The sequence below is a fragment of the Oncorhynchus mykiss genome, unplaced genomic scaffold (genome assembly GCF_013265735.2).
Source record: "Oncorhynchus mykiss isolate Arlee unplaced genomic scaffold, USDA_OmykA_1.1 un_scaffold_251, whole genome shotgun sequence".
Lineage (NCBI taxonomy): Eukaryota > Metazoa > Chordata > Actinopteri > Salmoniformes > Salmonidae > Oncorhynchus > Oncorhynchus mykiss.
This window is the reverse complement of record NW_023493710.1, coordinates 62,501-90,000: the sequence shown is the minus strand read 5'-3', so window position 1 is coordinate 90,000 and position 27,500 is coordinate 62,501. Positions and strand designations below refer to the sequence as shown.

Below are 27,500 nucleotides of genomic sequence, written 5' to 3'. Positions count from 1 at the left end.
CCTGCTGGGTCACAGAGACCATTGGGGTCTGCTTTTCTCCATCTCCCTCCTTGACTTTTTCCTCATTTTCTGAGATGATGTCAGCGTCTTCTTTTAGGGTAGCAAACCTATTCTCAAAAGCCTGGAGGCTTGAATCATTGCCTTGTATCAATACAGTTCCATTATTATATAAGTTTACTGTTTGATATGTGTTGCTCTGGTCAGCTTCTTCAAAAATGCTGATCTGACATCCTTGGCTGATGCCCCTCTTTTTTGAGAAAGGGAAATGGTTGCAAATAACCTTTTTCCATATGTTCCCTCGATTGGTATTAAAAATTAAATTTGCTCTTGTTTTGTAACTGGTAAGATCTGCAAACAGGCATTCATGGTTCTGTCCCATCAACAAACCTTTGAAACTTTTCTTAGCTTTCTCTGTTTGGATGTCTGGTGGGTAAACAATTTCCATAGCAACGCTGGTGATGTTGGCTACAATGTTGCAATAGAAGTGCTGTTTCTTGTATAATGCTCTCTTGTTTCTTCAGAGGACTGTTTCACTTTGTTGTCCTTTTTTCTTTTCCTTTTTCTTCTGTCCTTATTTTGTCCTTATTTTGTCTTCCTTTCTTCTGTTAACTAGATATTTTTTTGTTATTCTTTGTAAGCTAGCTAGCTTCTTCCAGGAGAGTCCCTAGCAACTGCTTAGCAACATGTAAACAATTCAGCTAACAATTCAGCTAGCTAAGATAACTGTATAATTTTATGAAAAATAGTTACTTTTTCAAAATCCTGTCTTTTTGGTTTGTTGCTTGTATTGTCTTCTATTGAGTCTTGCAGTTTTCTTTTGATTTTTTCGATGTACTTCACTCTAAAAAACCATTTAAATCTCAATATATACAGGAGCTCATTTTTCAGCAGCTGCTCAATTTGGAACTCCGGAACTGTGTCTCTCTCTACTCTCTCTCTCTCTACTACTCTCTCTCTACTCTCTCTCTCTCTATTACTCTCTCTCTCTACTCTCTCTCTCTACTCTCTCTCTCTCTATTACTCTCTCTCTACTACTCTCTCTCTCTCTACTACTCTCTCTCTCTACTACTCTCTCTCTCTACTACTCTCTCTCTATTACTCTCTCTCTCTACTCTCTCTCTCTCTATTACTCTCTCTCTACTACTCTCTCTCTCTACTACTCTCTCTCTCTACTACTCTCTCTATTACTCTCTCTCTCTCTACTACTCTCTCTCTATTACTCTCTCTCTCTACTACTCTCTCTATTACTCTCTCTCTCTACTACTCTCTCTCTACTACTCTCTCTCTACTACTCTCTCTCTACTACTCTCTCTCTCTATTACTCTCTCTCTCTACTACTCTCTCTCTACTACTCTCTCTCTCTCTACTCTCTCTCTATTACTCTCTCTCTCTACTACTCTCTCTCTCTCTATTACTCTCTCTCTCTACTACTCTCTCTCTCTACTCTCTCTCTCTCTACTACTCTCTCTCTATTACTCTCTCTCTCTACTACTCTCTCTCTCTATTACTCTCTCTCTCTACTCTCTCTCTACTACTCTCTCTCTCTACTACTCTCTCTCTCTACTCTCTCTCTCCCTACTACTCTCTCTCTCTACTACTCTCTCTCTACTACTCTCTCTACTCTCTCTCTCTCTACTACTCTCTCTCTCTACTACTCTCTCTCTACTACTCTCTCTATTACTCTCGCTCTATTACTCTCTCTCTCTACTACTCTCTCTCTCTACTACTCTCTCTCTCTACTACTCTCTCTCTACTACTCTCTCTACTCTCTCTCTCTCTACTACTCTCTCTCTCTACTACTCTCGCTCTATTACTCTCTCTCTCTACTACTCTCTCTCTCTACTACTCTCTCTCTCTACTACTCTCTCTCTCTACTACTCTCTCTCTACTACTCTCTCTCTACTACTCTCTCTCTCTACTACTCTCTCTATTACTCTCTCTCTCTCTACTACTCTCTCTCTATTACTCTCTCTCTCTACTCTCTCTCTCTCTATTACTCTCTCTCTACTACTCTCTCTCTCTACTACTCTCTCTCTCTACTACTCTCTCTATTACTCTCTCTCTCTCTACTACTCTCTCTCTATTACTCTCTCTCTCTACTACTCTCTCTATTACTCTCTCTCTCTACTACTCTCTCTCTACTACTCTCTCTCTACTACTCTCTCTCTACTACTCTCTCTCTCTATTACTCTCTCTCTCTACTACTCTCTCTCTACTACTCTCTCTCTCTCTACTCTCTCTCTATTACTCTCTCTCTCTACTACTCTCTCTCTCTCTATTACTCTCTCTCTCTACTACTCTCTCTCTCTACTCTCTCTCTCTCTACTACTCTCTCTCTATTACTCTCTCTCTCTACTACTCTCTCTCTCTATTACTCTCTCTCTCTACTCTCTCTCTACTACTCTCTCTCTCTACTACTCTCTCTCTCTACTCTCTCTCTCCCTACTACTCTCTCTCTCTACTACTCTCGCTCTATTACTCTCTCTCTCTACTACTCTCTCTCTCTACTACTCTCTCTCTCTACTACTCTCTCTCTACTACTCTCTCTACTCTCTCTCTCTCTACTACTCTCTCTCTCTACTACTCTCGCTCTATTACTCTCTCTCTCTACTACTCTCTCTCTCTACTACTCTCTCTCTCTACTACTCTCTCTCTCTACTACTCTCTCTCTACTACTCTCTCTCTACTACTCTCTCTCTCTACTACTCTCTCTCTACTACTCTCTCTCTCTACTACTCTCTCTCTACTACTCTCTCTCTCTACTACTCTCTCTCTACTACTCTCTCTCTCTACTACTCTCTCTCTACTACTCTCTCTCTCTACTACTCTCTCTCTACTACTCTCTCTCTCTACTACTCTCTCTCTCTCTACTCTCTCTCTCTACTACTCTCTCTCTACTACTCTCTCTCTCTATTACTCTCTCTCTCTATTACTCTCTCTCTCTCTACTACTCTCTCTCTCTATTACTCTCTCTCTCTACTACTCTCTCTCTACTACTCTCTCTCTCTATTACTCTCTCTCTCTACTACTCTCTCTCTCTCTACTACTCTCTCTCTATTACTCTCTCTCTCTCTACTACTCTCTCTCTACTACTCTCTCTCTCTATTACTCTCTCTCTCTACTACTCTCTCTCTCTATTACTCTCTCTCTCTACTACTCTCTCTCTCTATTACTCTCTCTACTACTCTCTCTCTACTACTCTCTCTCTCTATTACTCTCTCTCTCTACTACTCTCTCTCTCTCTACTACTCTCTCTCTCTCTACTCTCTCTCTCTCTACTACTCTCTCTATTACTCTCTCTCTCTACTACTCTCTCTCTCTCTACTACTCTCTCTCTCTACTACTCTCTCTATCTACTACTCTCTCTATCTACTCTCTCTCTCTCTACTACTCTCTCTCGCTCTACTACTCTCTCTCTCTACTACTCTCTCTCTCTACTCTCTCTCTCTCTACTACTCTCTCTATTACTCTCTCTCTCTACTACTCTCTCTCTCTCTACTACTCTCTCTCTCTACTACTCTCTCTCTCTACTCTCTCTCTCTCTACTCTCTCTCTCTATTACTCTCTCTCTCTACTACTCTCTCTCTCTACTACTCTCTCTCTCTACTACTCTCGCTCTATTACTCTCTCTCTCTACTACTCTCTCTCTCTACTACTCTCTCTCTCTACTACTCTCTCTCCCTACTACTCTCTCTCTCTATTACTCTCTCTCTCTATTACTCTCTCTCTCTACTACTCTCTCTCTACTACTCTCTCTCTCTCTACTACTCTCTCTCTCTACTACTCTCTCTCTCTCTACTACTCTCTCTCTCTACTCTCTCTCTCTACTACTCTCTCTCTCTATTACTCTCTCTCTCTATTACTCTCTCTCTCTATTACTCTCTCTCTCTACTACTCTCTCTCTCTCTACTACTCTCTCTCTCTACTACTCTCTCTCTCTCTACTACTCTCTCTCTCTACTCTCTCTCTCTACTACTCTCTCTCTCTACTACTCTCTCTCTCTATTACTCTCTCTCTCTACTACTCTCTCTCTCTCTACTCTCTCTCTCTACTACTCTCTCTCTCTACTACTCTCTCTCTCTATTACTCTCTCTCTCTACTACTCTCTCTCTCTCTACTACTCTCTCTCTATTACTCTCTCTCTCTCTACTACTCTCTCTCTACTACTCTCTCTCTCTATTACTCTCTCTCTCTACTACTCTCTCTCTCTCTACTACTCTCTCTCTCTACTCTCTCTCTCTATTACTCTCTCTCTCTACTACTCTCTCTCTCTACTACTCTCTCTCTACTACTCTCTCTCTCTATTACTCTCTCTCTCTACTACTCTCTCTCTCTATTACTCTCTCTCTCTACTACTCTCTCTCTACTACTCTCTCTCTCTATTACTCTCTCTCTCTACTACTCTCTCTCTCTCTACTACTCTCTCTCTCTCTACTCTCTCTCTCTCTACTACTCTCTCTATTACTCTCTCTCTCTACTACTCTCTCTCTCTCTACTACTCTCTCTCTCTACTACTCTCTCTATCTACTACTCTCTCTATCTACTCTCTCTCTCTCTACTACTCTCTCTCGCTCTACTACTCTCTCTCTCTACTACTCTCTCTCTCTACTCTCTCTCTCTCTACTACTCTCTCTATTACTCTCTCTCTCTACTACTCTCTCTCTCTCTACTACTCTCTCTCTCTACTACTCTCTCTCTCTACTCTCTCTCTCTACTCTCTCTCTCTATTACTCTCTCTCTCTACTACTCTCTCTCTCTACTCTCTCTCTCTCTACTACTCTCTCTATTACTCTCTCTCTCTACTCTCTCTCTCTCTACTACTCTCTCTCTCTACTCTCTCTCTCTCTACTACTCTCTCTATTACTCTCTCTCTCTACTACTCTCTCTCTCTCTACTACTCTCTCTCTCTACTACTCTCTCTATCTACTACTCTCTCTATCTACTCTCTCTCTCTCTACTACTCTCTCTCGCTCTACTACTCTCTCTCTCTACTACTCTCTCTCTCTACTACTCTCTCTCTCTACTCTCTCTCTCTCTACTACTCTCTCTATTACTCTCTCTCTCTACTCTCTCTCTCTCTACTACTCTCTCTCTCTACTCTCTCTCTCTCTACTACTCTCTCTATTACTCTCTCTCTCTACTACTCTCTCTCTCTCTACTACTCTCTCTCTCTACTACTCTCTCTATCTACTACTCTCTCTATCTACTCTCTCTCTCTCTACTACTCTCTCTCGCTCTACTACTCTCTCTCTCTACTACTCTCTCTCTCTACTCTCTCTCTCTCTACTACTCTCTCTCTCTACTACTCTCTCTCTACTACTCTCTCTATCTACTCTCTCTCTCTCTACTACTCTCTCTCTCTCTACTACTCTCTCTCTCTACTCTCTCTCTCTCTACTACTCTCTCTCTCTACTCTCTCTCTCTCTACTCTCTCTCTCTACTACTCTCTCTCTACTCTCTCCCTCTCTACTACTCTCTTTCTATTACTCTCTCTCTCTCTACTACTCTCTCTCTCTACTCTCTCTCTCTCTACTACTCTCTCTCTCTACTACTCTCTCTCTACTACTCTCTCTATCTACTCTCTCTCTCTCTACTACTCTCTCTCTCTCTACTACTCTCCCTCTCTACTCTCTCTCTCTACTACTCTCTCTCTACTACTCTCTCTCTCTACTCTCTCTCTCTCTACTAATCTCTCTCTATTACTCTCTCTCTCTACTACTCTCTCTCTCTCTACTACTCTCTCTCTCTACTCTCTCTCTCTACTACTCTCTCTCTCTACTCTCTCCCTCTCTACTACTCTCTCTCTATTACTCTCTCTCTCTCTACTACTCTCTCTCTCTACTCTCTCTCTCTCTACTACTCTCTCTCTCTACTACTCTCTCTCTACTACTCTCTCTATCTACTCTCTCTCTCTCTACTACTCTCTCTCTCTCTACTACTCTCCCTCTCTACTCTCTCTCTCTACTACTCTCTCTCTCTACTCTCTCTCTCTCTACTCTCTCTCTCTATTACTCTCTCTCTACTACTCTCTCTCTATACTACTCTCTCTCTCTACTACTCTCTCTCTCTCTACTACTCTCTCTCTACTACTCTCTCTCTCTACTCTCTCTCTCTCTACCACTCTCTCTCTCTCTACTACTCTCTCTCTACTACTCTCTCTCTACTACTCTCACTCTCTCTACTACTCTCTCTCTCTACTACTCTCTCTACTACTCTCTCTCTCTCTACTACTCTCTCTCTCTACTACTCTCTCTCTACTACTCTCTCTCTCTACTATTACTCCCTCTCTCTCTCCCCCCTCTCCCTGTCTCTCCCTGTCTCTCAATTCATTTAAATTAAATTTGCTTTATTTGCGTGATGCGACAATGTACATATTGTAGCAACAATAACCAAGTCTCTCTCTCTCTCATTCTCTCTCTCTTCTCTTCTCTGCTCTTCTCTTCTCTTGTCTTCTCTTGTCTCTGTAATCTCTCACCAGGTGAACAATGAGAGAGACAGTGAAGGAGAGGTCAAGAGAGAGAGAGAGAGAGAGAGAGAGAGAGAGAGAGAGAGAGAGAGACAGAGAGAGAGAGAGAGAGAGACAGAGAGAGAGAGACAGAGACAGAGAGAGAGAGCGAGAGAGAGACAGATAGAGAGAGAGAGACACAGAGAGAGACATAGAGAGACAGAGAGAGACAGAGAGAGAGAGAGAGACAGAGAGAGAGAGAGAGAGACAGAGAGAGAGAGAGAGAGAGAGAAAGATACTAACTCAGAGATGTTAAATATATCTTCCTTGTCAAACGCCTGCTGTCGCTATGGGCCCCTAACAACGACCCCCTGGCCAATCAGGGAGTAGATGTGACTCTGGTACCTAGCAGCCAAAGTGCAGTGCGTGCGTGCGTGCGCGCATGCGCGTGTGTGTGTGTTTGAGTGTGTGTGTGTGTATTAATGTGTGTGTGTGTGTGTATTAAGTGATGCGGGGGTCAGCTGTTTGTTCACCCGCTCGCAATTGCTAATAACTCAAACGGCCGACTGTGATAAAATGAGAATCTGAGACCCTAACCTGCTAATATAGAAAACACACTGTGAATCAGAGACCCTAACCTGCTAATATAGAAAACACACTGTGAATCTGAGACCCTAACCTGCTAATATAGAAAACACACTGTGAATCTGAGACCCTAACCTGCTAATATAGAAAACACACTGTGAATCTGAGACCCTAACCTGCTAATATAGAAAACACACTGTGAATCTGAGACCCTAACCTGCTAATATAGAAAACACACTGTGAATCTGAGACCCTAACCTGCTAATATAGAAAACACACTGTGAATCTGAGACCCTAACCTGTTAATATAGAAAACACACTGTGAATCTGAGACCCTAACCTGCTAATATAGAAAACACACTGTGAATCAGAGACCCTGACCTGCTAATATAGAAAACACACTGTGAATCTGAGACCCTAACCTGCTAATATAGAAAACACACTGTGAATCTGAGACCAGACCCTAACCTGCTAATATAGAAAACACAATGTGAATCTGAGACCCTAACCTGCTAATATAGAAAACACACTGTGAATCTGAGACCCAGACCCTAACCTGCTAATATAGAAAACACACTGTGAATCTGAGACCCTAACCTGCTAATATAGAAAACACACTGTGAATCTGAGACCCTAACCTGCTAATATAGGAAACACACTGTGAATCTGAGACCCTAACCTGCTAATATAGAAAACACAATGTGAATCTGAGACCCTAACCTGTTAATATAGAAAACACACTGTGAATCTGAGACCCTAACCTGCTAATATAGAAAACACACTGTGAATCTGAGACCAGACCCTAACCTGCTAATATATCAAATACACTGTGAATCTGAGACCCTAACCTGCTAATATAGAAAACACACTGTGAATCTGAGACCCTAACCTGCTAATATAGAAAACACACTGTGAATCTGAGACCCTAACCTGCTAATATAGAAAACACACTGTGAATCTGAGACCCTAACCTGCTAATATAGAAAACACACTGTGAATCTGAGACCCTAACCTGCTAATATAGAAAACACACTGTGAATCTGAGACCCTAACCTGCTAATATAGAAAACACACTGTGAATCTGAGACCCTAACCTGCTAATATAGAAAACACACTGTGAATCAGAGACCCGAACCTGCTAATATAGAAAACACACTGTGAATCTGAGACCCTAACCTGCTAATATAGAAAACACACTGTGAATCTGAGACCCTAACCTGCTAATATAGAAAACACACTGTGAATCTGAGACCCTAACCTGCTAATATAGAAAACACACTGTGAATCTGAGACCCTAACCTGCTAATATAGAAAACACACTGTGAATCTGAGACCCTAACCTGCTAATATAGAAAACACACTGTGAATCTGAGACCCTAACCTGCTAATATAGAAAACACACTGTGAATCTGAGACCCTAACCTGCTAATATAGAAAACACACTGTGAATCTGAGACCCTAACCTGCTAATATAGAAAACACACTGTGAATCTGAGACCCTAACCTGCTAATATAGAAAACACACTGTGAATCTGAGACCCTAACCTGCTAATATAGAAAACACACTGTGAATCTGAGACCCTAACCTGCTAATATAGAAAACACACTGTGAATCTGAGACCCTAACCTGCTAATATAGAAAACACACTGTGAATCTGAGACCCTAACCTGCTAATATAGAAAACACACTGTGAATCTGAGACCCTAACCTGCTAATATAGAAAACACACTGTGAATCTGAGACCAGACCCTAATGTTCTCTCTATTCAAGCCGTGGATATAACTAGGAGTCAACCTGTGCATCACTAGTGTGTGTGTGTGTGTGTGTTTGTGCATATTTGTGTGTGTGTGTACCTGTCTTCTGTGGTCCGATGACGAGAGCCTTGGGCAGCCTATCACAGGTCTTCTCCTTGGACCAGATGTCTCTGTGCCTCTTGTCATCACACGGGTTCTACAGAGAGAGAGAGACACACACACACACACACACACACACACACACACACACACTCTCTGTGTTTCTGGGACAGTTGTAGAGGAGGTCAGGGGTCAGGGGTTAGAGGTTACCTGCCAGAGAGGCTGTCTCTGCTGCGGGAACAGGGTGAAGTATCTCTGGGCCAGCTGCAGAGGAGGTAGAGTGTCTAGCTGGAGGTGTGTCCAGGTAGAGAGGAAGTCAGCCAGGTGGAGGAATGTGTACAGACCCAGACGGTCATTGCCGTAGTTTGACAGGTGGGTCATAAACACACTGATCTGGAAGGGGGAGAGGACACACAGGAAGAAGGAAGTTGACTCCACTGTTGAATTCAACAACTATTTCCTCATCATCTGAATATAGAAGTCCTAGTTCACCCTGTGATGTTTCACCTGAATATAGAAGTCCTAGTTCACCCTGTGATGGTCCCTTCCTCCTGAAGTCTACTCTACTCCCCACTCATCATCTGAATATAGAAGTCCTAGTTCATCCTGTGATGGTCCCTTCCTCCTGAAGTCTACTCTACTCCCCACTCATCATCTGAATATAGAAGTCCTAGTTCACCCCGTGATGTTCCCTTCCTCCTGAAGTCTACTCTACTCCCCACTCATCATCTGAATATAGAAGTCCTAGTTCACCATGTGATGTTCCCTTCCTCCTGAAGTCTACTCTACTCCCCACTCATCATCTGAATATAGAAGTCCTAGTTCACCCTGTGATGTTCCCTTCCTCCTGAAGTCTACTCTACTCCCCACTCATCATCTGAATATAGAAGTCCTAGTTCACCCAGTGATGTTCCCTTCCTCCTGAAGTCTACTCTACTCCCCACTCATCATCTGAATATAGAAGTCCTAGTTCACCCTGTCATGTTCCATCTGAATATAGAAGTCCTAGTTCACCCTGTGATGTTTCATCTGAATATAGAAGTCCTAGTTCACCCTGTCATGTTTCATCTGAATGTAGAAGTCCTAGTTCACCCTGTCATGTTTCATCTGAATATAGAAGTCCTAGTTCACCCTGTCATGTTTCATCTGAATGTAGAAGTCCTAGTTCACCCTGTCATGTTTCATCTGAATATAGAAGTCCTAGTTCACCCTGTCATGTTTCATCTGAATGTAGAAGTCCTAGTTCACCCTGTCATGTTTCATCTGAATATAGAAGTCCTAGTTCACCCTGTCATGTTCCATCTGAATATAGAAGTCCTAGTTCACCCTGTGATGTTCCCTTCCTCCTGAAGTCTACTCTACTCCCCACTCATCATCTGAATATAGAAGTCCTAGTTCACCCTGTGATGTTCCCTTCCTCCTGAAGTCTACTCTACTCCCCACTCATCATCTGAATATAGAAGTCCTAGTTCACCCTGTCATGTTCCCTTCCTCCTGAAGTCTACTCTACTCCCCACTCATCATCTGAATATAGAAGTCCTAGTTCACCCTGTGATGGTCCCTTCCTCCTGAAGTCTACTCTACTCCCCACTCATCATCTGAATGTAGAAGTCCTAGTTCACCCTGTGATGGTCCCTTCCTCCTGAAGTCTACTCTACTCCCCACTCATCATCTGAATATAGAAGTCCTAGTTCACCCTGTGATGTTCCCTTCCTCCTGAAGTCTACTCTACTCCCCACTCATCATCTGAATATAGAAGTCCTAGTTCACCCTGTGATGTTCCCTTCCTCCTGAATTCTACTCTACTCCCCACTCATCATCTGAATATAGAAGTCCTAGTTCACCCTGTGATGTTCCATCTGAATATAGAAGTCCTAGTTCACCCTGTGATGTTCCCTTCCTCCTGAAGTCCACTCTACTCCCCACTCATCATCTGAATATAGAAGTCCTAGTTCACCCTGTGATGTTCCCTTCCTCCTGAAGTCCACTCTACTCCCCACTCATCATCTGAATATAGAAGTCCTAGTTCACCCCGTGATGTTCCCTTCCTCCTGAAGTCCACTCTACTCCCCACTCATCATCTGAATATAGAAGTCCTAGTTCACCCTGTGATGGTCCCTTCCTCCTGAAGTCTACTCTACTCCCCACTCATCTAAAACCATTGGATCGGTGCCAGGATGCCAGCAACTACAGACCGCAACTACAGACCGTAACTACAGACCGTAACTACAGACTGCAACTACAGACTACAACTACACACTGCAACTACAGACTAACTACAGACTGCAACTACAGACTGCAACTACGGACCGCAACTACAGACTACAACTACACACTGCAACTACAGACTAACTACAGACTAACTACAGACTAACTACAGACTAACTACAGACTGCAACTACAGACCGCAACTACGGACCGCAACTACGGACCGCAACTACGGACCGCAACTACAGACCGTAACTACAGACTAACCACAGACTGTAAACTACAGACTAAACTACAGACTAACTACATACTAACTACATACTAACTACAGACGGTAACTACAGACTTACTACAGACTAACTACAGACTAACTACAGACTGTAAACTACAGACTAACTACAGACTGTTAACTACAGACTGTAAACTACAGACTGTAAACTACAGACTGTAAACTACAGACTGTAAACTACAGACTGTAAACTACGGACTGTAAACTACAGACTGTAAACTACAGACTGTAAACTACAGACAAACTACAGACAAACTACAGACTGCAACTAGAGACTTCTTGCAGATCTCCTAACAGCTCCCAGATGGCAGCAGAGAAACTGAGACTAAGTAAAGTCAGAGTGGGAGAAGAGTGTGTGTGTGTGACAGAGGCCTCTCTTTAGTGCTGAGGGTTGCTGTACATACAAACAGAGAGTTTGATGGATCAGAGAACCGATCCGGAATACAGATCACACAAGAACACTGATGGGGTAGTGTGTGTGTGTGTGTGTGTGTGTGTTTATGTGTGTGTGTGTGTGTGTTTAGGTGTGTTTGTATGTGTGTGTTTAGGTGTGTGTGTGTGTGTGTGTCTCTGTGCCAAAAGAGCATCTGCCACTATAAAGGGATAGTTGACCACAGTAACATACTGTATCTGATATTAAAGGGATAGTTGACTACTGTAACATACTGTATCGGATATTAAAGGGATAGTTGACCACAGTAACATAATGTATCTGATATTAAAGGGATAGTTGACCACAGTAACATACTGTATCTGATATTAAAGGGATAGTTGACCACAGTAACATACTGTATCTGATATTAAAGGGATAGTTGACTACTGTAACATACTGTATCGGATATTAAAGGGATAGTTGACCACAGTAACATACTGTATCTGATATTAAAGGGATAGTTGACCACAGTAACATACTGTATCTGATATTAAAGGGATAGTTGACCACAGTAACATACTGTATTTGATATTAAAGGGATAGTTGACTACTGTAACATACTGTATCGGATATTAAAGGGATAGTTGACCACAGTAACATACTGTATCTGATATTAAAGGGATAGTTGACCACAGTAACATACTGTATCTGATATTAAAGGGATAGTTGACCACAGTAACATACTGTATCTGATATTAAAGGGATAGTAAAGGGATATAACCCTCTCTCTGCAATGAGCCACATCTCTCTCCCTCTGCACTGAGCCACATCTCTCTCTCTCTGCACTGAGCCACATCTCTCTCTCTCTGCACTGAGCCACATCTCTCTCTCTGCGCTGAGCCACATCTCTTTTCTCTGCGCTGAGCCACATCTCTCTCTCTCTCTCTGCACTGAGCCACATCTCTCTCTCTCTCTGCACTGAGCCACATCTCTCTCTCTGCACTGAGCCACATCTCTCTCTCTCTGCACTGAGCCACATCTCTCTCCCTCTGCACTGAGCCACATCTCTCTCTCCCTCTGCACTAAGCCACATCTCTCTCTCCCTCTGCACTGAGCCACATCTCTCTCTCTCTCTGCACTGAGTCACACCTCTCTCTCTCTGCACTGAGCTACTTCTCTCTCTCTCTCTGCACTGAGCCACATCTCTCCCTCTGCCCTGAGCCACATCTCTCTCTCTGCACTGATCCACATCTCTCTCTCTGCACTGAGCCACATCTCTCTCTCTGCACTGAGCCATATCTCTCTCTCTGTGCACTGAGACACACCTCTCTCTCTCTGCGCTGAGCCACATCTCTCTCTCTCTCTGCACTGAGCCACATCTCTCTCCCTCTGCACTGAGCCACATCTCTCTATCTCTCTGCACTGAGCCACATCTCTCTATCTCTCTGCACTGAGCCACATCTCTCTCTCTCTGCACTGAGCCACACCTCTCTCTCTCTGCGCTGAGCCACATCTCTCTCTCTCTCTGCACTGAGCCACACCTCTCTCCCTCTCTGCACTGAGCCACATCTCTCTCTGCACTGAGCCACATCTTTCTCTCTCTCTCTCTCTGCACTGAGCCACATCTCTCTCTCTCTGCACTGAGCCACATCTTTCTCTCTCTCTCTCTCTCTGCACTGAGCCACATCTCTCTCTCTCTCTTTGCGCTGAGACACACCTCTCTCTCTGTCTCTCTCTCTCTCTCTGCACTGAGCCACATCCCTCCCTCCCTCCCTCCCTCCCTCCCTCCCTCCCTCCCTCCCTCCCTCCCTCCCTCCCTCCCTCCCTCTTTTTCAAACATATATACAGTATATTTATCTTCTACCTCTCTCTCTCATTCTTTCTCTCCCCCACTCTCCCTCTCCTCTCTTTTTTTCAAACATTCTGTTAATTTCTTTCTCTCCAATTTCATCCTGACCTAGTTGTCATTATGAAGCATTTCGCTAGAACACACACACACACACACACACACACACACATACACACACACGCGCGTCATGTTCAGTGGGATTAAGTCACGTCACGTCTCTGTTAACATCGTCACTAAATCAAATCAAATTGTATTGGTTATTGATGTTACTGCAGGTGAAGCGAAATGCTATTTTATATTTGAGATTCTTCAAATACTAAATCAAGATGACTGGTAGGTCCAGAACATCAAATCACATCCAACTTTATAGGTCACATGGTTAGCAGATGTTATTGGCCTTTCTAGGGAGTTTTTCCTAGCCACCGTGCTTCTACACCTGCATGTCTTGCTGTTTGGGGTTTTAGGCTGGGTTTCTGTACAGCACTTTGAGATATCAGCTGATGTACGAAGGGCTATATAAAATAAATTTGATTTGATTTGATTTATTAGTCACATGGTTAGCAGATGTTATTGGTCACATATACATGGTCAGCAGATGTTATTGGTCACATGGTTAGCAGATGTTATTGGTCACATGGTTAGCAGATGTTATTGGTCACATGGTTAGCAGATGTTATTGGTCACATGGTTAGCAGATGTTATTGGTCACATGGTTAACAGATGTTATTGGTCACATGGTTAGCAGATGTTATTGGTCACATGGTTAACAGATGTTATTGGTCACATGGTTAGCAGATGTTATTGGTCACATGGTTAGCAGATGTTATTGGTCACATGGTTAGCAGATGTTATTGGTCACATGGTTAGCAGATGTTATTGGTCACATGGTTAGCAGATGTTATTGGTCACATGGTTAGCAGATGTTATTGGTCACATGGTTAGCAGATGTTATTGGTCACATGGTTAGCAGATGTTATTGGTCACATGGTTAGCAGATGTTATTGGTCACATGGTTAGCAGATGTTATTGGTCACATGGTTAGCAGATGTTATTGGTCACATGGTTAGCAGATGTTATTGGTCACATGGTTAGCAGATGTTATTGGTCACATGGTTAGCAGATGTTATTGGTCACATTGTTAGCAGATGTTATTGGTCACATGGTTAGCAGATGTTATAGGTCACATGGTTAGCAGATGTTATTGGTCACATGGTTAGCAGATGTTATTGGTCACATGGTTAGCAGATGTTAATGGTCACATGGTTAGCAGATGTTATTGGTCACATGGTTAGCAGATGTTATTGGTCACATGGTTAGCAGATGTTAATGGTCACATGGTTAGCAGATGTCATTGGTCACATGGTTAGCAGATGTTATTGGTCACATGGTTAGCAGATGTTATTGGTCACGTGGTTAGCAGATGTTAATGGTCACATGGTTAGCAGATGTCATTGGTCACATGGTTAGCAGATGTTAATGCGAGTGTAGCGAAATGCTTGTGCTTCTAGTTCTGACAATGCAGTAATAACCAACGAGTAATCTAACCCAACAATTCCAAAACTACTACCTTATACACACAAGTGTAAAGGGATAAAGAATATGTACATATGGATGGGTGATGGTACAGAACGGCGTAGACAAGATGCAGTAGATGGTATCGAGTACAGTATATACATATGAGATGAGTAATGTAGGGTATGAAAAACATTATATAAAGTGGCTAGTGATACATGTATTACATCAAGATGCAGTAGATGGTATAGAGTACAGTATATACATATGAGATGAGTAATGTAGGGTATGTAAACATTATATAAAGTGGCTAGTGATACATGTATTACATCAAGATGCAGTAGATGGTATAGAGTACAGTATATACATATGAGATGAGTAATGTAGGGTATATTATGTACATTATATAAAGTGACGTTATTTAGTGACAAGTGATACATTTATTACATGCCGTTTTTAATTATTAAAGTGGCCAGAGAGTTGAGTCAGTGTGTTGGCAGCAGCCTCTCTATGTTAGTGGTGGCTGGAGTTGAGTCAGTGTGTTGGCAGCAGCCTCTCTATGTTAGTGGTGGCTGGAGTTGAGTCAGTGTGTTGGCAGCAGCCTCTCTATGTTAGTGGTGGCTGGAGTTGAGTCAGTGTGTTGGCAGCAGCCTCTCTATGTTAGTGGTGGCTGTTTAACAGAGAGAGTTGAGTCAGTGTGTTGGCAGCAGCCTCTCTATGTTAGTGGTGGCTGGAGTTGAGTCAGTGTGTTGGCAGCAGCCTCTCTATGTTAGTGGTGGCTGGAGTTGAGTCAGTGTGTTGGCAGCAGCCTCTCTATGTTAGTGGTGGCTGTTTAACAGAGAGAGTTGAGTCAGTGTGTTGGCAGCAGCCTCTCTATGTTAGTGGTGGCTGTTTAACAGAGAGAGTTGAGTCAGTGTGTTGGCAGCAGCCTCTCAATGTTAGTGGTGGCTGTTTAACAGTCTGATGACCTTGAGGTAGAAGCTGTTTTTCAGTCTCTCGGTCCCAGCTTTGTATTACTAGAATTTCAGATCAATTATATTCATTATTTAAATCCTTATTGTGAGAATGTCATATAAAGTATAAAGACTATAAATGATAGACTAGTGTGTGTTGCTAAAACAGACCTGATGATGTAATTCCAACTAATGGAAACAGCAGTTAGAAAGAACAAACTTGACCACCATTTTGTTTAGTTTTGTTGTTTTTTGTATTAATGCTTTCAATCACCTTTTTCCAAACCCTTTCTACTGTAAATACACTACCAGTCAAACCCTTTCTACTGTAAATACACTACCAGTCAAACCCTTTCTACTGTAAATACACTATGAGTCAAACCCTTTCTACTGTAAATACACTACCAGTCAAACCCTTTCTACAGTAAATACACTCCACTGTTCCTAGGAACAGTGGAACAGCTGGTTAACTGGTCTAGGAACAGTGGGTTAACTGGTCTAGGAACAGTGGGTTAACTGGTCTAGGAACAGTGGAACAGTGGGTAAACTGGTCTAGGAACAGTGGAACAGCTGGTTAACTGGTCTAGGAACAGTGGGTTAACTGGTCTAGGAACAGTGGGTTAACTGGTCTAGGAACAGTGGGTTAACTGGTCTAGGAACAGTGGGTTAACTGGTCTAGGAACAGTGGAACAGCTGGTTAACTGGTCTAGGAACAGTGGGTTAACTGGTCTAGGAACAGTGGGTTAAACTGGTCTAGGAACAGTGGAACAGCTGGTTAACTGGTCTAGGAACAGTGGGTTAACTGGTCTAGGAACAGTGGGTTAACTGCCTTGTTCAGGGAACAGTGGGTTAACTGGTCTAGGAACAGTGGGTTAACTGGTCTAGGAACAGTGGGTTAACTGGTCTAGGAACAGTGGGTTAACTGGTCTAGGAACAGTGGGGTTAACTGGTCTAGGAACAGTGGGTTAAACTGGTCTAGGAACAGTGGAACAGCTGGTTAACTGGTCTAGGAACAGTGGGTTAACCGGTCTAGGAACAGTGGGTTAACTGCCTTGTTCAGGGAACAGTGGGTTAACTGGTCTAGGAACAGTGGGTTAACTGGTCTAGGAACAGTGGGTTAACTGGTCTAGGAACAGTGGGTTAACTGGTCTAGGAACAGTGGGTTAACTGCCTTGTTCAGGGGCTGAACGACAGATCTTTCCCTTGTCGGCTCAGAGATTCGATCGTGCAACTTTTAAGTCATTAGTCCAACGCTCTAACCACTAGGCTACCACCCGCCAATACTCACTGTTTAGCACATGGCCTCTCATGTGATTCCTTATAGAGATGGGTGGGGCTAAAGCTTTAGAGGGTGTGAACGATTCTGAATGGGTGGGGCTAAAGCTTTAGAGGGTGTGAACGATGCTGAATGGGTGGGGCTAAAGCTTAGAGGGTGTGAACGATGCTGAATGGGTGGGGCTAAAGCTTTAGAGGGTGTGAACAATGCTGAATGGGTGGGGCTAAAGCTTTAGAGGGTGTGAACGATGCTGAATGGGTGGGGCTAAAGCTTTAGAGGGTGTGAACGATGCTGAATGGGTGGGGCTAAAGCTTTAGAGGGTGTGAATGATGCTGAATGGGTGGGGCTAAAGCTTTAGAGGGTGTGAACGATGCTGAATGGGTGAGGCTAAAGCTTTAGAGGGTGTGAACGATGCCGAATGGGTGGGGCTAAATCTTTAGAGGGTGTGAACGATGCCGAATGGGTGGGGCTAAAGCTTTAGAGGGTGTGAACGATGCCGAATGGGTGGGGCTAAAGCTTTAGAGGGTGTGAACGATGCCGAATGGGTGGGGCTAAAGCTTTAGAGGGTGTGAACGATGCTGAATGGGTTTAGACAACGAGCTCTCTCTTACCGAAACATTCAAAGGCCATTTTCTAAAAAAAATTGTTTACAAGTTTATCAACTTTCAAAGCAGAATAACTTTCCCAATTTTCCTCAAAAAGGCAGTGTATGATATACCATTTTGTAGCTCTGAGTCTCTACTTTTATCCAGTGTAAAAAAAACGAATGTAATATTTTGCTACATAAGACCGATTTGAGTCGGTCAGTCACATATTATGGCAAGAACAGCTCAGATAAGCAAAGAGAAACAACAGTCCATCATCACTTTAAGACAGGAAGGTCAGTCACATATTATGGCAAGAACAGCTCAGATAAGCAAAGAGAAACGACAGTCCATCATCACTTTAAGACATGAAGGTCAGTCAATATGTAACATTTCAGGAACGTTTAAAGTTTCTTCAAGTGCAGTCGCAAAAAAATATTTATTTGATGAAACTGCCTCTCATGAGTTCTCACATTTTGTCCAGGAAGTTGTCCAAAGGGGAGTGAATTTGTTGTTGCCTAATAGCTTTTTGGTAGGTTTCCACACTACTTTCCTTCCATCTATAGCATTTCTTAATGTTATTCAGCTCCTTTGGCTTTGGTGCCTCATGATTGAGTATTGCTCTGTTCAAGTAGACTGTGGTTTTGCTGTGGTCTGATAGGGGTGTGAGTGGACTGACTGTGAACGCTCTGAGGGACTCTGGGTTGAGGTCAGTGGACTGACTGTGAACGCTCTGAGGGACTCTGGGTTGAGGTCAGTGGACTGACTGTGAACGCTCTGAGAGACTCTGGGTTGAGGTCAGTGAACTGACTGTGAACGCTCTGAGAGACTCGGGGTTGAGGTCAGTGGACTGACTGTGAACGCTCTGAGGGACTCTGGGTTGAGGTCAGTGGACTGACTGTGAACGCTCTGAGAGACTCGGGGTTGAGGTCAGTGGACTGACTGTGAACGCTCTGAGGGACTGTGGGTTGAGGTCAGTGGACTGACTGTGAACGCTCTGAGGGACTCTGGGTTGAGGTCAGTGGACTGACTGTGAACGCTCTGAGAGACTCTGGGTTGAGGTCAGTGGGCTGACTGTGAACGCTCTGAGGGACTCTGGGTTGAGGTCAGTGGACTGACTGTGAACGCTCTGAGGGACTCTGGGTTGAGGTCAGTGGACTGACTGTGAACGCTCTGAGAGACTCTGGGTTGAGGTCAGTGAACTGACTGTGAACGCTCTGAGAGACTCTGGGTTGAGGTCAGTGGACTGACTGTGAACGCTCTGAGAGACTCTGGGTTGAGGTCAGTGAACTGACTGTGAACGCTCTGAGAGACTGTGGGTTGAGGTCAGTGGACTGACTGTGAACGCTCTGAGAGACTCGGGGTTGAGGTCAGTGGACTGACTGTGAACGCTCTGAGGGACTCTGGGTTGAGGTCAGTGGACTGACTGTGAACGCTCTGAGGGACTCTGGGTTGAGGTCAGTGGACTGACTGTTAACGCTCTGAGGGACTCTGGGTTGAGGTCAGTGGACTGACTGTGAACGCTCTGAGGGACTCTGGGTTGAGGTCAGTGGACTGACTGTGAACGCTCTGAGAGACTCTGGGTTGAGGTCAGTGGGCTGACTGTGAACGCTCTGAGGGACTCTGGGTTGAGGTCAGTGGACTGACTGTGAACGCTCTGAGGGACTCTGGGTTGAGGTCAGTGGACTGACTGTGAACGCTCTGAGAGACTCTGGGTTGAGGTCAGTGAACTGACTGTGAACGCTCTGAGAGACGCTGGGTTGAGGTCGGTGATAAAGTAGTCTACAGTACTACTGCCTAGAGATGAGCTATAGGTGTACCTACCATAGGAGTCCCCTCGAAGCCTACCATTGACTATGTACATACCCAGGATGTAACAGAGCTGCAGGAGTTGTGACCCATTTTTGTTGGTTATGTTGTTGTAGTTGTGCCTAGGGGGGCATATGGGGGAGGGAATGCTGTCACCTCCAGGTAGGTGTTTGTCCCCCTGTGTGCTGAGGGTGTCAGGTTCTTGTCCAGTTCTAGCATTTAGGTCGCCACAGACTAGTACATGTCCCTGGGCCTGGAAATGATTGATTTCCCCCTCCAGGATAGAGAAGCTGTCTTCATTAAAGTATGGGGATTCTAGTGGGGGGATATAGGTAGCACACAGGAGGACATTTTACTCTGTTGAGATCATTTCCTTTTAAATTTCTAGCCAAATGTTCCTGTTTTGCTCAATACCAAATCTCTCTCTCTCTCTCTCTCTTTCTCTGTCTCTCTCTGTCTCTCTCTCTCTCTCTCTCTCTCTCTCTCTCTCTCTCTCTCTCTCTCTCTCTCTCTCTCTCTCTCTCTCTCTGTCTCTGGCTCTGTCTCTCTCTCTCTCTCTCTGTTTATCTCTCTCTCTCTCTCTCTCTCTCTCTCTGTCTCTGTCTCTCTCTCTCTCTCTCTCTCTGTTTATCTCTCTCTCTCTCTCTCTCTCTCTCTCTCTGTCTCTGTTTCTGTGTGTGTGAGTGAGTGAGGGACTGTGTGTGTGTGTGTGAACTCACTGGGTTCAGTAGGTCAGTAAGGAGTTAACTCACTGGGTTCAGTAGGACAGTAAGGAGTTAACTCACTGGGTTCAGTAGGACAGTAAGGAGTTAACTCACTGGGTTCAGTAGGACAGTAAGGAGTTAACTCACTGGGTTCAGTAGGACAGTAAGGAGTTAACTCACTGGGTTCAGTAGGACAGTAAGGAGTTAACTCACTGGGTTCAGTAGGACAGTAAGGAGTTAACTCACTGGGTTCAGTAAGACAGTAAGGAGTTAACTCACTGGGTTCAGTAGGACAGTAAGGAGTTAACTCACTGGGTTCCATTGGACAGTAAGGAGTTAACTCACTGGGTTCAGTAGGACAGTAAGGAGTTAACTCACTGGGTTCAGCAGGACAGTAAGGAGTTAACTCACTGGGTTCAGCAGGACAGTAAGGAGTCTCACTGGGTTCAGCAGGACAGTAAGGAGTTAACTCACTGGGTTCAGTAGGACAGTAAGGAGTTAACTCACTGGGTTCAGTAGGACAGTAAGGATTTAACTCACTGGGTTCAGTAGGACAGTAAGGAGTTAACTCACTGGGTTCAGTAGGTCAGTAAGGAGTTAACTCACTGGGTTCAGTAGGACAGTAAGGAGTTAACTCACTGGGTTCAGTAGGACAGTAAGGAGTTAACTCACTGGGTTCAGTAGGACAGTAAGGAGTTAACTCACTGGGTTCAGTAGGACAGTAAGGAGTTAACTCACTGGGTTCAGTAGGACAGTAAGGAGTTAAATCACTGGGTTCAGTAGGACAGTAAGGAGTTAACTCACTGGGTTCAGCAGGACAGTAAGGAGTTAACTCACTGGGTTCAGTAGGACAGTAAGGAGTTAACTCACTGGGTTCAGTAGGACAGTAAGGAGTTAACTCACTGGGTTCAGTAGGACAGTAAGGAGTTAACTCACTGGGTTCAGTAGGACAGTAAGGAGTTAACTCACTGGGTTCAGTAGGACAGTAAGGCGTTAACTCACTGGGTTCAGTAGGACAGTAAGGAGTTAACTCACTGGGTTTAGCAGGACAGTAAGGAGTTAACTCACTGGGTTCAGCAGGACAGTAAGGAGTCTCACTGGGTTCAGCAGGACAGTAAGGAGTTAATTCACTGGGTTCAGCAGGACAGTAAGGAGTTAACTCACTGGGTTCAGCAGGACAGTAAGGAGTTAACTCACTGGGTTCAGTAGGACAGTAAAGAGTTAACTCACTGGGTTCAGTAGGACAGTAAGGAGTTAACTCACTGGGTTCAGTAGGACAGTAAGGAGTTAACTCACTGGGTTCAGCAGGACAGTAAGGAGTTAACTCACTGGGTTCAGCAGGACAGTCAGGAACAGTTCTCCTCCCATGATGCTGTTGTCCAGTTCTTTAGGTCCACCAGGATAGTCCTTATAGTATATGGTGTGTGTGAACAAACCACACGTCTGACGCGGCAGCACCTACACACACACACACACACACACACACACACACACACACACACACACACACACACACACACACACACACACACACACACACAAAAACAAAAAAAAACACAGAAATGTAAATGAGGAGAGGAGAGGAGAGATAGACTAACTTCAGTTAGTGCCAAATACAGCTGCTAGAATCCTGACTAGAACCAAAACATTTGATCATATTACTCCAGTGCTAGCCTCTCTACACTGGCTTCCTGTTAAGGCAAGGGCTGATTCCAAGGTTTTACTGCTAACCTACAAAGCATTACATGGGCTTGCTCCTACCTATCTCTCTGATTTGGTCCTGCCATACATACCTACACGTACGCTACGGTCACAAGACGCAGGCCTCCTAATTGTCCCTAGAATTTCTGAGGAAACAGCTGGAGGCAGGGCTTTCTCCTATAGAGCTCCATTTTTATGGAACGGTCTGCCTACCCATGTCAGAGACGCAAACTCGGTCTCAACCTTTAAGTCTTTACTGAAGACTCATCTCTTCAGTGGGTCATATGATTGAGTGTAGTCTGGCCCAGGAGTGGGAAGGTGACCGGAAAGGCTCTGGAGCAACGAACCGCCCTTGCTGTCTCTGCCTGGCCGGTTCCCCTCTTTCCACTGGGATTCTCTGCCTCTAACCCTATTACAGGGGCTGAGTCACTGGCTTACTGGTGCTCTTCAAAAACATCCCTAGGAGGGGTGCATCACTTCAGTTGGTAGAGTCACTGACGTGATCTTCCTGTCTGGGTTGGCGCCCCCCCTTGGGTTGTGCCGTTGTGGAGATCTTTGTGGGCTATACTCGGCCTTGTCTCAGGATGGTAAGTTGGTGGTTGAAGATATCCCCCTAGTGGTGTGGGGGCTGTGCTTTGGCAAAGTGGGTGGGGTTATATCCTTCCTGTTTGGCCCTGTCCGGGGGTGTCCTCGGATGGGGCCACAGTGTCTCCTGACCCCTCCTGTCTCAGCCTCCAGTATTTATGCTGCAGTAGTTTATGTGTCGGGGGCTAGGGTCAGTTTGTTATATCTGGAGTACTTCTCCTGTCTTATCCGGTGTCCTGTGTGAATTTAAGTGTCCTCTCTCTAATTCTCTCTTTCTCTCTTTCTTTCTCTCTCTCGGAGGACCTGAGCCCTAGTACCATGCCTAAGGACTACCTGGCATGATGACTCCTTGCTGTCCCCAGTCCACCTGACCGTGCTGCTGCTCCAGTTTCAACTGTTCTGCTGTTTTCAACTCTCTAGAGACAGCAGGAGTGGTAGAGATACTCTGAATGATCGGTTATGAAAAGCCAACTGACATTTATTCCTGAGGTGCTGACTTGCTGCTGACTTGCTGCACCCTCGACAACTACTGTGATTATTATTATTTTATAATGCTTGTCATTTATGAACATTTGAACATCTTGGCCATGTTCTATTATAATCTCCACACGGCACAGCCAGAAGAGGACTGGCCACCCCTCATAGCCTGGTTCCTCTCTAGGTTTCTTCCTAGGTTTTGGCCTTTCTAGGGAGTTTTTCCTAGCCACCGTGCTTCTACACCTGCATTGCTTGCTGTTTGGGGTTTTAGACTGGGTTTCTGTACAGCACTTTGAGATATCAGCTGATCTAAGAAGGGCAATATAAATACATTTGATTTGAGATGGGAGGGCAGATGAGAGGTTAAGTGAAGAGATACACACACACACACAGAACTATTTGACCAAACCAACTGCCTACACTGATATAGCTGACACTGAAATACACAGTGGCTTCAGACAGTATTCATACCCCTACACTTATTCCCTCTGCCCTTGTGTTTTAGGATATTGTCCTGCTGAAAGGTGAATTAATCTCCCAGTGTCTGGTGTAAAGCTGTCACGTTCTGACCTCTATTTCTGTTGTTTTGTATTTATTTAGTATGGTCAGGGCGTGAGTTGGGTGGGCAGTCTATGTTTGTTTTTCTATGTTTTGGGGCATTTCTATGTTTTCGGCCTAGTATGGTTCTCAATCAGAGGCAGGTGTCATTAGTTGTCTCTGATTGAGAATCATACTTAGGTAGCCTGGGTTGCACTGTTTGTTTGTGGGTGATTGTCTATGTTGATGGCTTGTTTCAGCACAGGTCTCATTTTGTAGCTTCACGGTCGAATTTGGTTTATTGTTTTTGTTACTCGTTTGTATAGTGTTCAGTCTTTCTTTATTAAAGATTTTACCATGGACACTTACCACGCCGCATATTGGTCCTCTGATCCTTCTCGCCTCTCCTCTTCAGACGAAGAGGAGGACGGCCGTGACAGAATCACCCACCAACCAAGGACCAAGCGGCGTGGTAGAAAACAGCGACGACAGCAGCAGCAGCAGCAGCAGCAACAACAGCGGCCGGTATCACAGGACTCCTGGACATGGGAGGAGATACTGAACGGAGAGGGACCCTGGGCACAGGCTGGGGAATATCGCCGCCCCAAAGCAGAGCTGGAGGCAGCGAAAGCTGAGCGGCGGCGATATGAGGAGGCAGCACGGCAGTGCGACAGGTACGAGAGACAGCCCCAAAATTTTTTGGGGGGGGGCACACGAGGGGTGGAGCTAAGCCAGGTAGCAGACCTGCGCTCACTCCTCGTGCTTATTATAAGCAGCGCGATACTGGGCAGGCACCGTGTTATGCGGTTAAGCGCACGGTGTCGCCAGTACGTGTCCATAGCCCGGTGCGCTATAGGACAGCCCCCCGAGAGTGTCATGCGAGTGCGGGCATCGAGCCAGGGCGTATGGTGCCTGCTCAGCGGGTCTGGTCGCCGGTACGCAGTTTTGGTCCAGGGTATCCTGCGCCGGCTCTGCGTGCTGTGTCTCCGGGGCGCTGGGAGGGTGCAGTGCGTCCTCTGCCTGCGCTCCGCTCGTGCCGGGCGAATGTGGGAATGGAGCCGAAGGGAGAGGTGCGTGTAGTAAGCACTAGATCTCCCGTGCTTACCCACAGCCCGGTTCAACCTGTGCCTGCACTCCGGACGGTCCGGGCTAGAGTGGTTATCCAGCCTGGGGAGGTGGTGCCAAGGTTGCGCACCAGAGCTCCAGTGCTCCCCCACAGCCCGGTCCTTCAGGTGCCTCCTCCTAACCCCAAGCCTCCTGAAGGGCTCCCCAGCCTGGTGGTACCTGTGGCAGCCCCACGCACCAGGCTGTCTCTCTGTCTCCTCTCTGCAGGTGGTCCTGTCTGTCCGGCGCCGCTGCCGGAGTCTCCCGCCTGTCCGGCGCCGCTGCCGGAGTCTCCCGCCTGTCCGGCGCCTCTGCCGGAGCCTCCCGCCTGTCCGGCGCCTCTGCCGGAGCCTCCCGCCGGACTCTGCCGGAGCCTCCCGCCTGTCCAGCGCCTCTGCCGGAGCCTCCCGCCTGTCCGGCGCCTCCCGCCTGTCCGGCGCCTCCCGCCTGTCCGGCGCCGCTGCCGGAGCCTCCCGCCTGTCCGGCGCCGCTGCCGGACCCCCTCTGCCCAGAGCAGCTGTCTCTCTGTCCCGAGCAGCTGTCTCTCTGTCCCGAGCAGCTGTCTCTCTGTCCCGAGCAGCTGTCTCTCTGTCCCGAGCAGCTGTCCCTCTGTCCCGAGCAGCTGTCTCTCTGTCCCGAGCAGCTGTCCCTCTGTCCTGAGCAGCTGTCCCTCTGTCCCGAGCTGCCCCTCTGTCCAGTGGGGTCATTGAGAGGGGTGGTCATGCTGAGAAAGCCACGGAGGCGGACAATAAGGCGGACTAAGACAATGATGAGGTGGGGTCCGCGTCCCGCGCCAGAGCCGCCACCGCGGACAGACGCCCACCCAGACCCTCCCCTATAGGTCAAGGTTTTGCGGCCGGAGTCCGCACCTTTGGGGGGGGGTACTGTCACGTTCTGACCTCTATTTCTGTTGTTTTGTATTTATTTAGTATGGTCAGGGCGTGAGTTGGGTGGGCAGTCTATGTTTGTTTTTCTATGTTTTGGGGCATTTCTATGTTTTCGGCCTAGTATGGTTCTCAATCAGAGGCAGGTGTCATTAGTTGTCTCTGATTGAGAATCATACTTAGGTAGCCTGGGTTGCACTGTTTGTTTGTGGGTGATTGTCTATGTTGATGGCTTGTTTCAGCACAGGTCTCATTTTGTAGCTTCACGGTCGAATTTGGTTTATTGTTTTTGTTACTCGTTTGTATAGTGTTCAGTCTTTCTTTATTAAAGATTTTACCATGGACACTTACCACGCCGCATATTGGTCCTCTGATCCTTCTCGCCTCTCCTCTTCAGACGAAGAGGAGGACGGCCGTGACAAAAGCAGAGTGAACCAGGTTTTCCTCTAGGATTTTGCTCCATTCTGTTTCTTTTTTTATCCTGAAAAACTCTCCAGTCCTTAACGATGACAAGCATACCCCATATCATGATGCAGCCACCACTATGCTTGAAAATATGGAGACTGATACTCAGTGATGTGTTGTATTGGATTTGTCCCAAACAGAACACTTTGTATTCAGGACAAAACGTTAATTGCTTTGCAACATTTGTTGTATAAATTTAGTGCCTTGTTGCAAACAGGATGCATGTTTTGGAATAGTTGTACTCTGTACAGGCTTCCTTCTTTTCACTCTGTCATTTAGGTTAGTATTGTGGAGTAACTACAATGTTGTTGATCCATCCTCAGTTTTCTCCTATAACAGCCATTAAACTCTGTAACTGTTTTAAAGTCACCATTGGCCTCATGGTGAAATCCCTGAGCAGTTTCCTTCCTCTCCGGCAACTGAGTTAGGAAGGACGCCTGTATCTTTGTAGTGACTGGGAGTATAGATAACCATCCAAAGTGTAATTAATAACTTCACCAAGCTTTTTTCATTTTTACCCAATGTCTGGTTTGTTTTACCCATCTACCAATAGGTGTCCTTCTTTGCAAGGTATGGAAAACCTCCCTGGTCTTTGTGCTTTAAACTGTGTTTGAAATTCACTCTTCGACTGAGGGACCTTACAGATAATTGTATGTGAGGGGGTACAGAGATGAGGTAGTAATTCAAATATAATGTTAAACACTATAATTGCACACAGATTGAGTCCATGACACTTATAATGCGACTTTAATTATATCTTCACTCCTGAACTTATTGAGTCTGAGTGTTCTAAATGTTCAGTGTTCTAAATGTCTGAGTGTTCTAAATGTTCTGAGCATTCTAAATGTTCAGAGTGTTCTAAATGTTCTGAGCATTCTAAATGTTCAGTGTTCTAAATGTCTGAGTGTTCTAAATGTTCTGAGCATTCTAAATGTTCAGAGTGTTCTAAATGTTCTGAGCATTCTAAATGTTCAGTGTTCTAAATGTCTGAGTGTTCTAAATGTTCAGAGTGTTCTAAATGTTCAGAGTGTTCTCAATGTTCCGAGTTTTCTAGATGTTCTGAGTGTTCTAAATGTTCTGAGCATTCTAAATGTTCCGAGTGTTCTAGATGTTCCGAGTGTTCTAGATGTTCCGAGTGTTCTAAATGTTCCTAGTGTTCTAGATGTTCAGAGTGTTCCTAGTGTTCTAAATGGTCCAAGTGTTCTAAATGGTTTGAGCGTTCATAACAAAGGGGTTGAATACTTATTGATTCAAACCTTTCACCTTTTTTCATTTTTTATTAATTTAGAAAAATGTGGAAAAACAC

At 45.1% G+C, this 27,500-nt stretch overlaps 1 protein-coding gene across 1 annotated transcript in view; it reads right to left on the bottom strand.

The window, feature by feature from the left end:
• Positions 1–27,500, bottom strand: part of LOC110515781 (bifunctional heparan sulfate N-deacetylase/N-sulfotransferase 4-like) — a 71,961-nt gene that overhangs the window by 28,851 nt on the left and 15,610 nt on the right. Inside the window, exons 8-10 of the mRNA XM_036973468.1 lie at positions 21,771–21,899; positions 9,095–9,277; positions 8,885–8,981 (exon numbers count right to left, since the gene is read on the bottom strand). Coding sequence (XP_036829363.1) covers positions 8,885–8,981; positions 9,095–9,277; positions 21,771–21,899 — 409 coding nt within the window. The remainder of the gene's footprint in view (positions 1–8,884; positions 8,982–9,094; positions 9,278–21,770; positions 21,900–27,500) is intronic.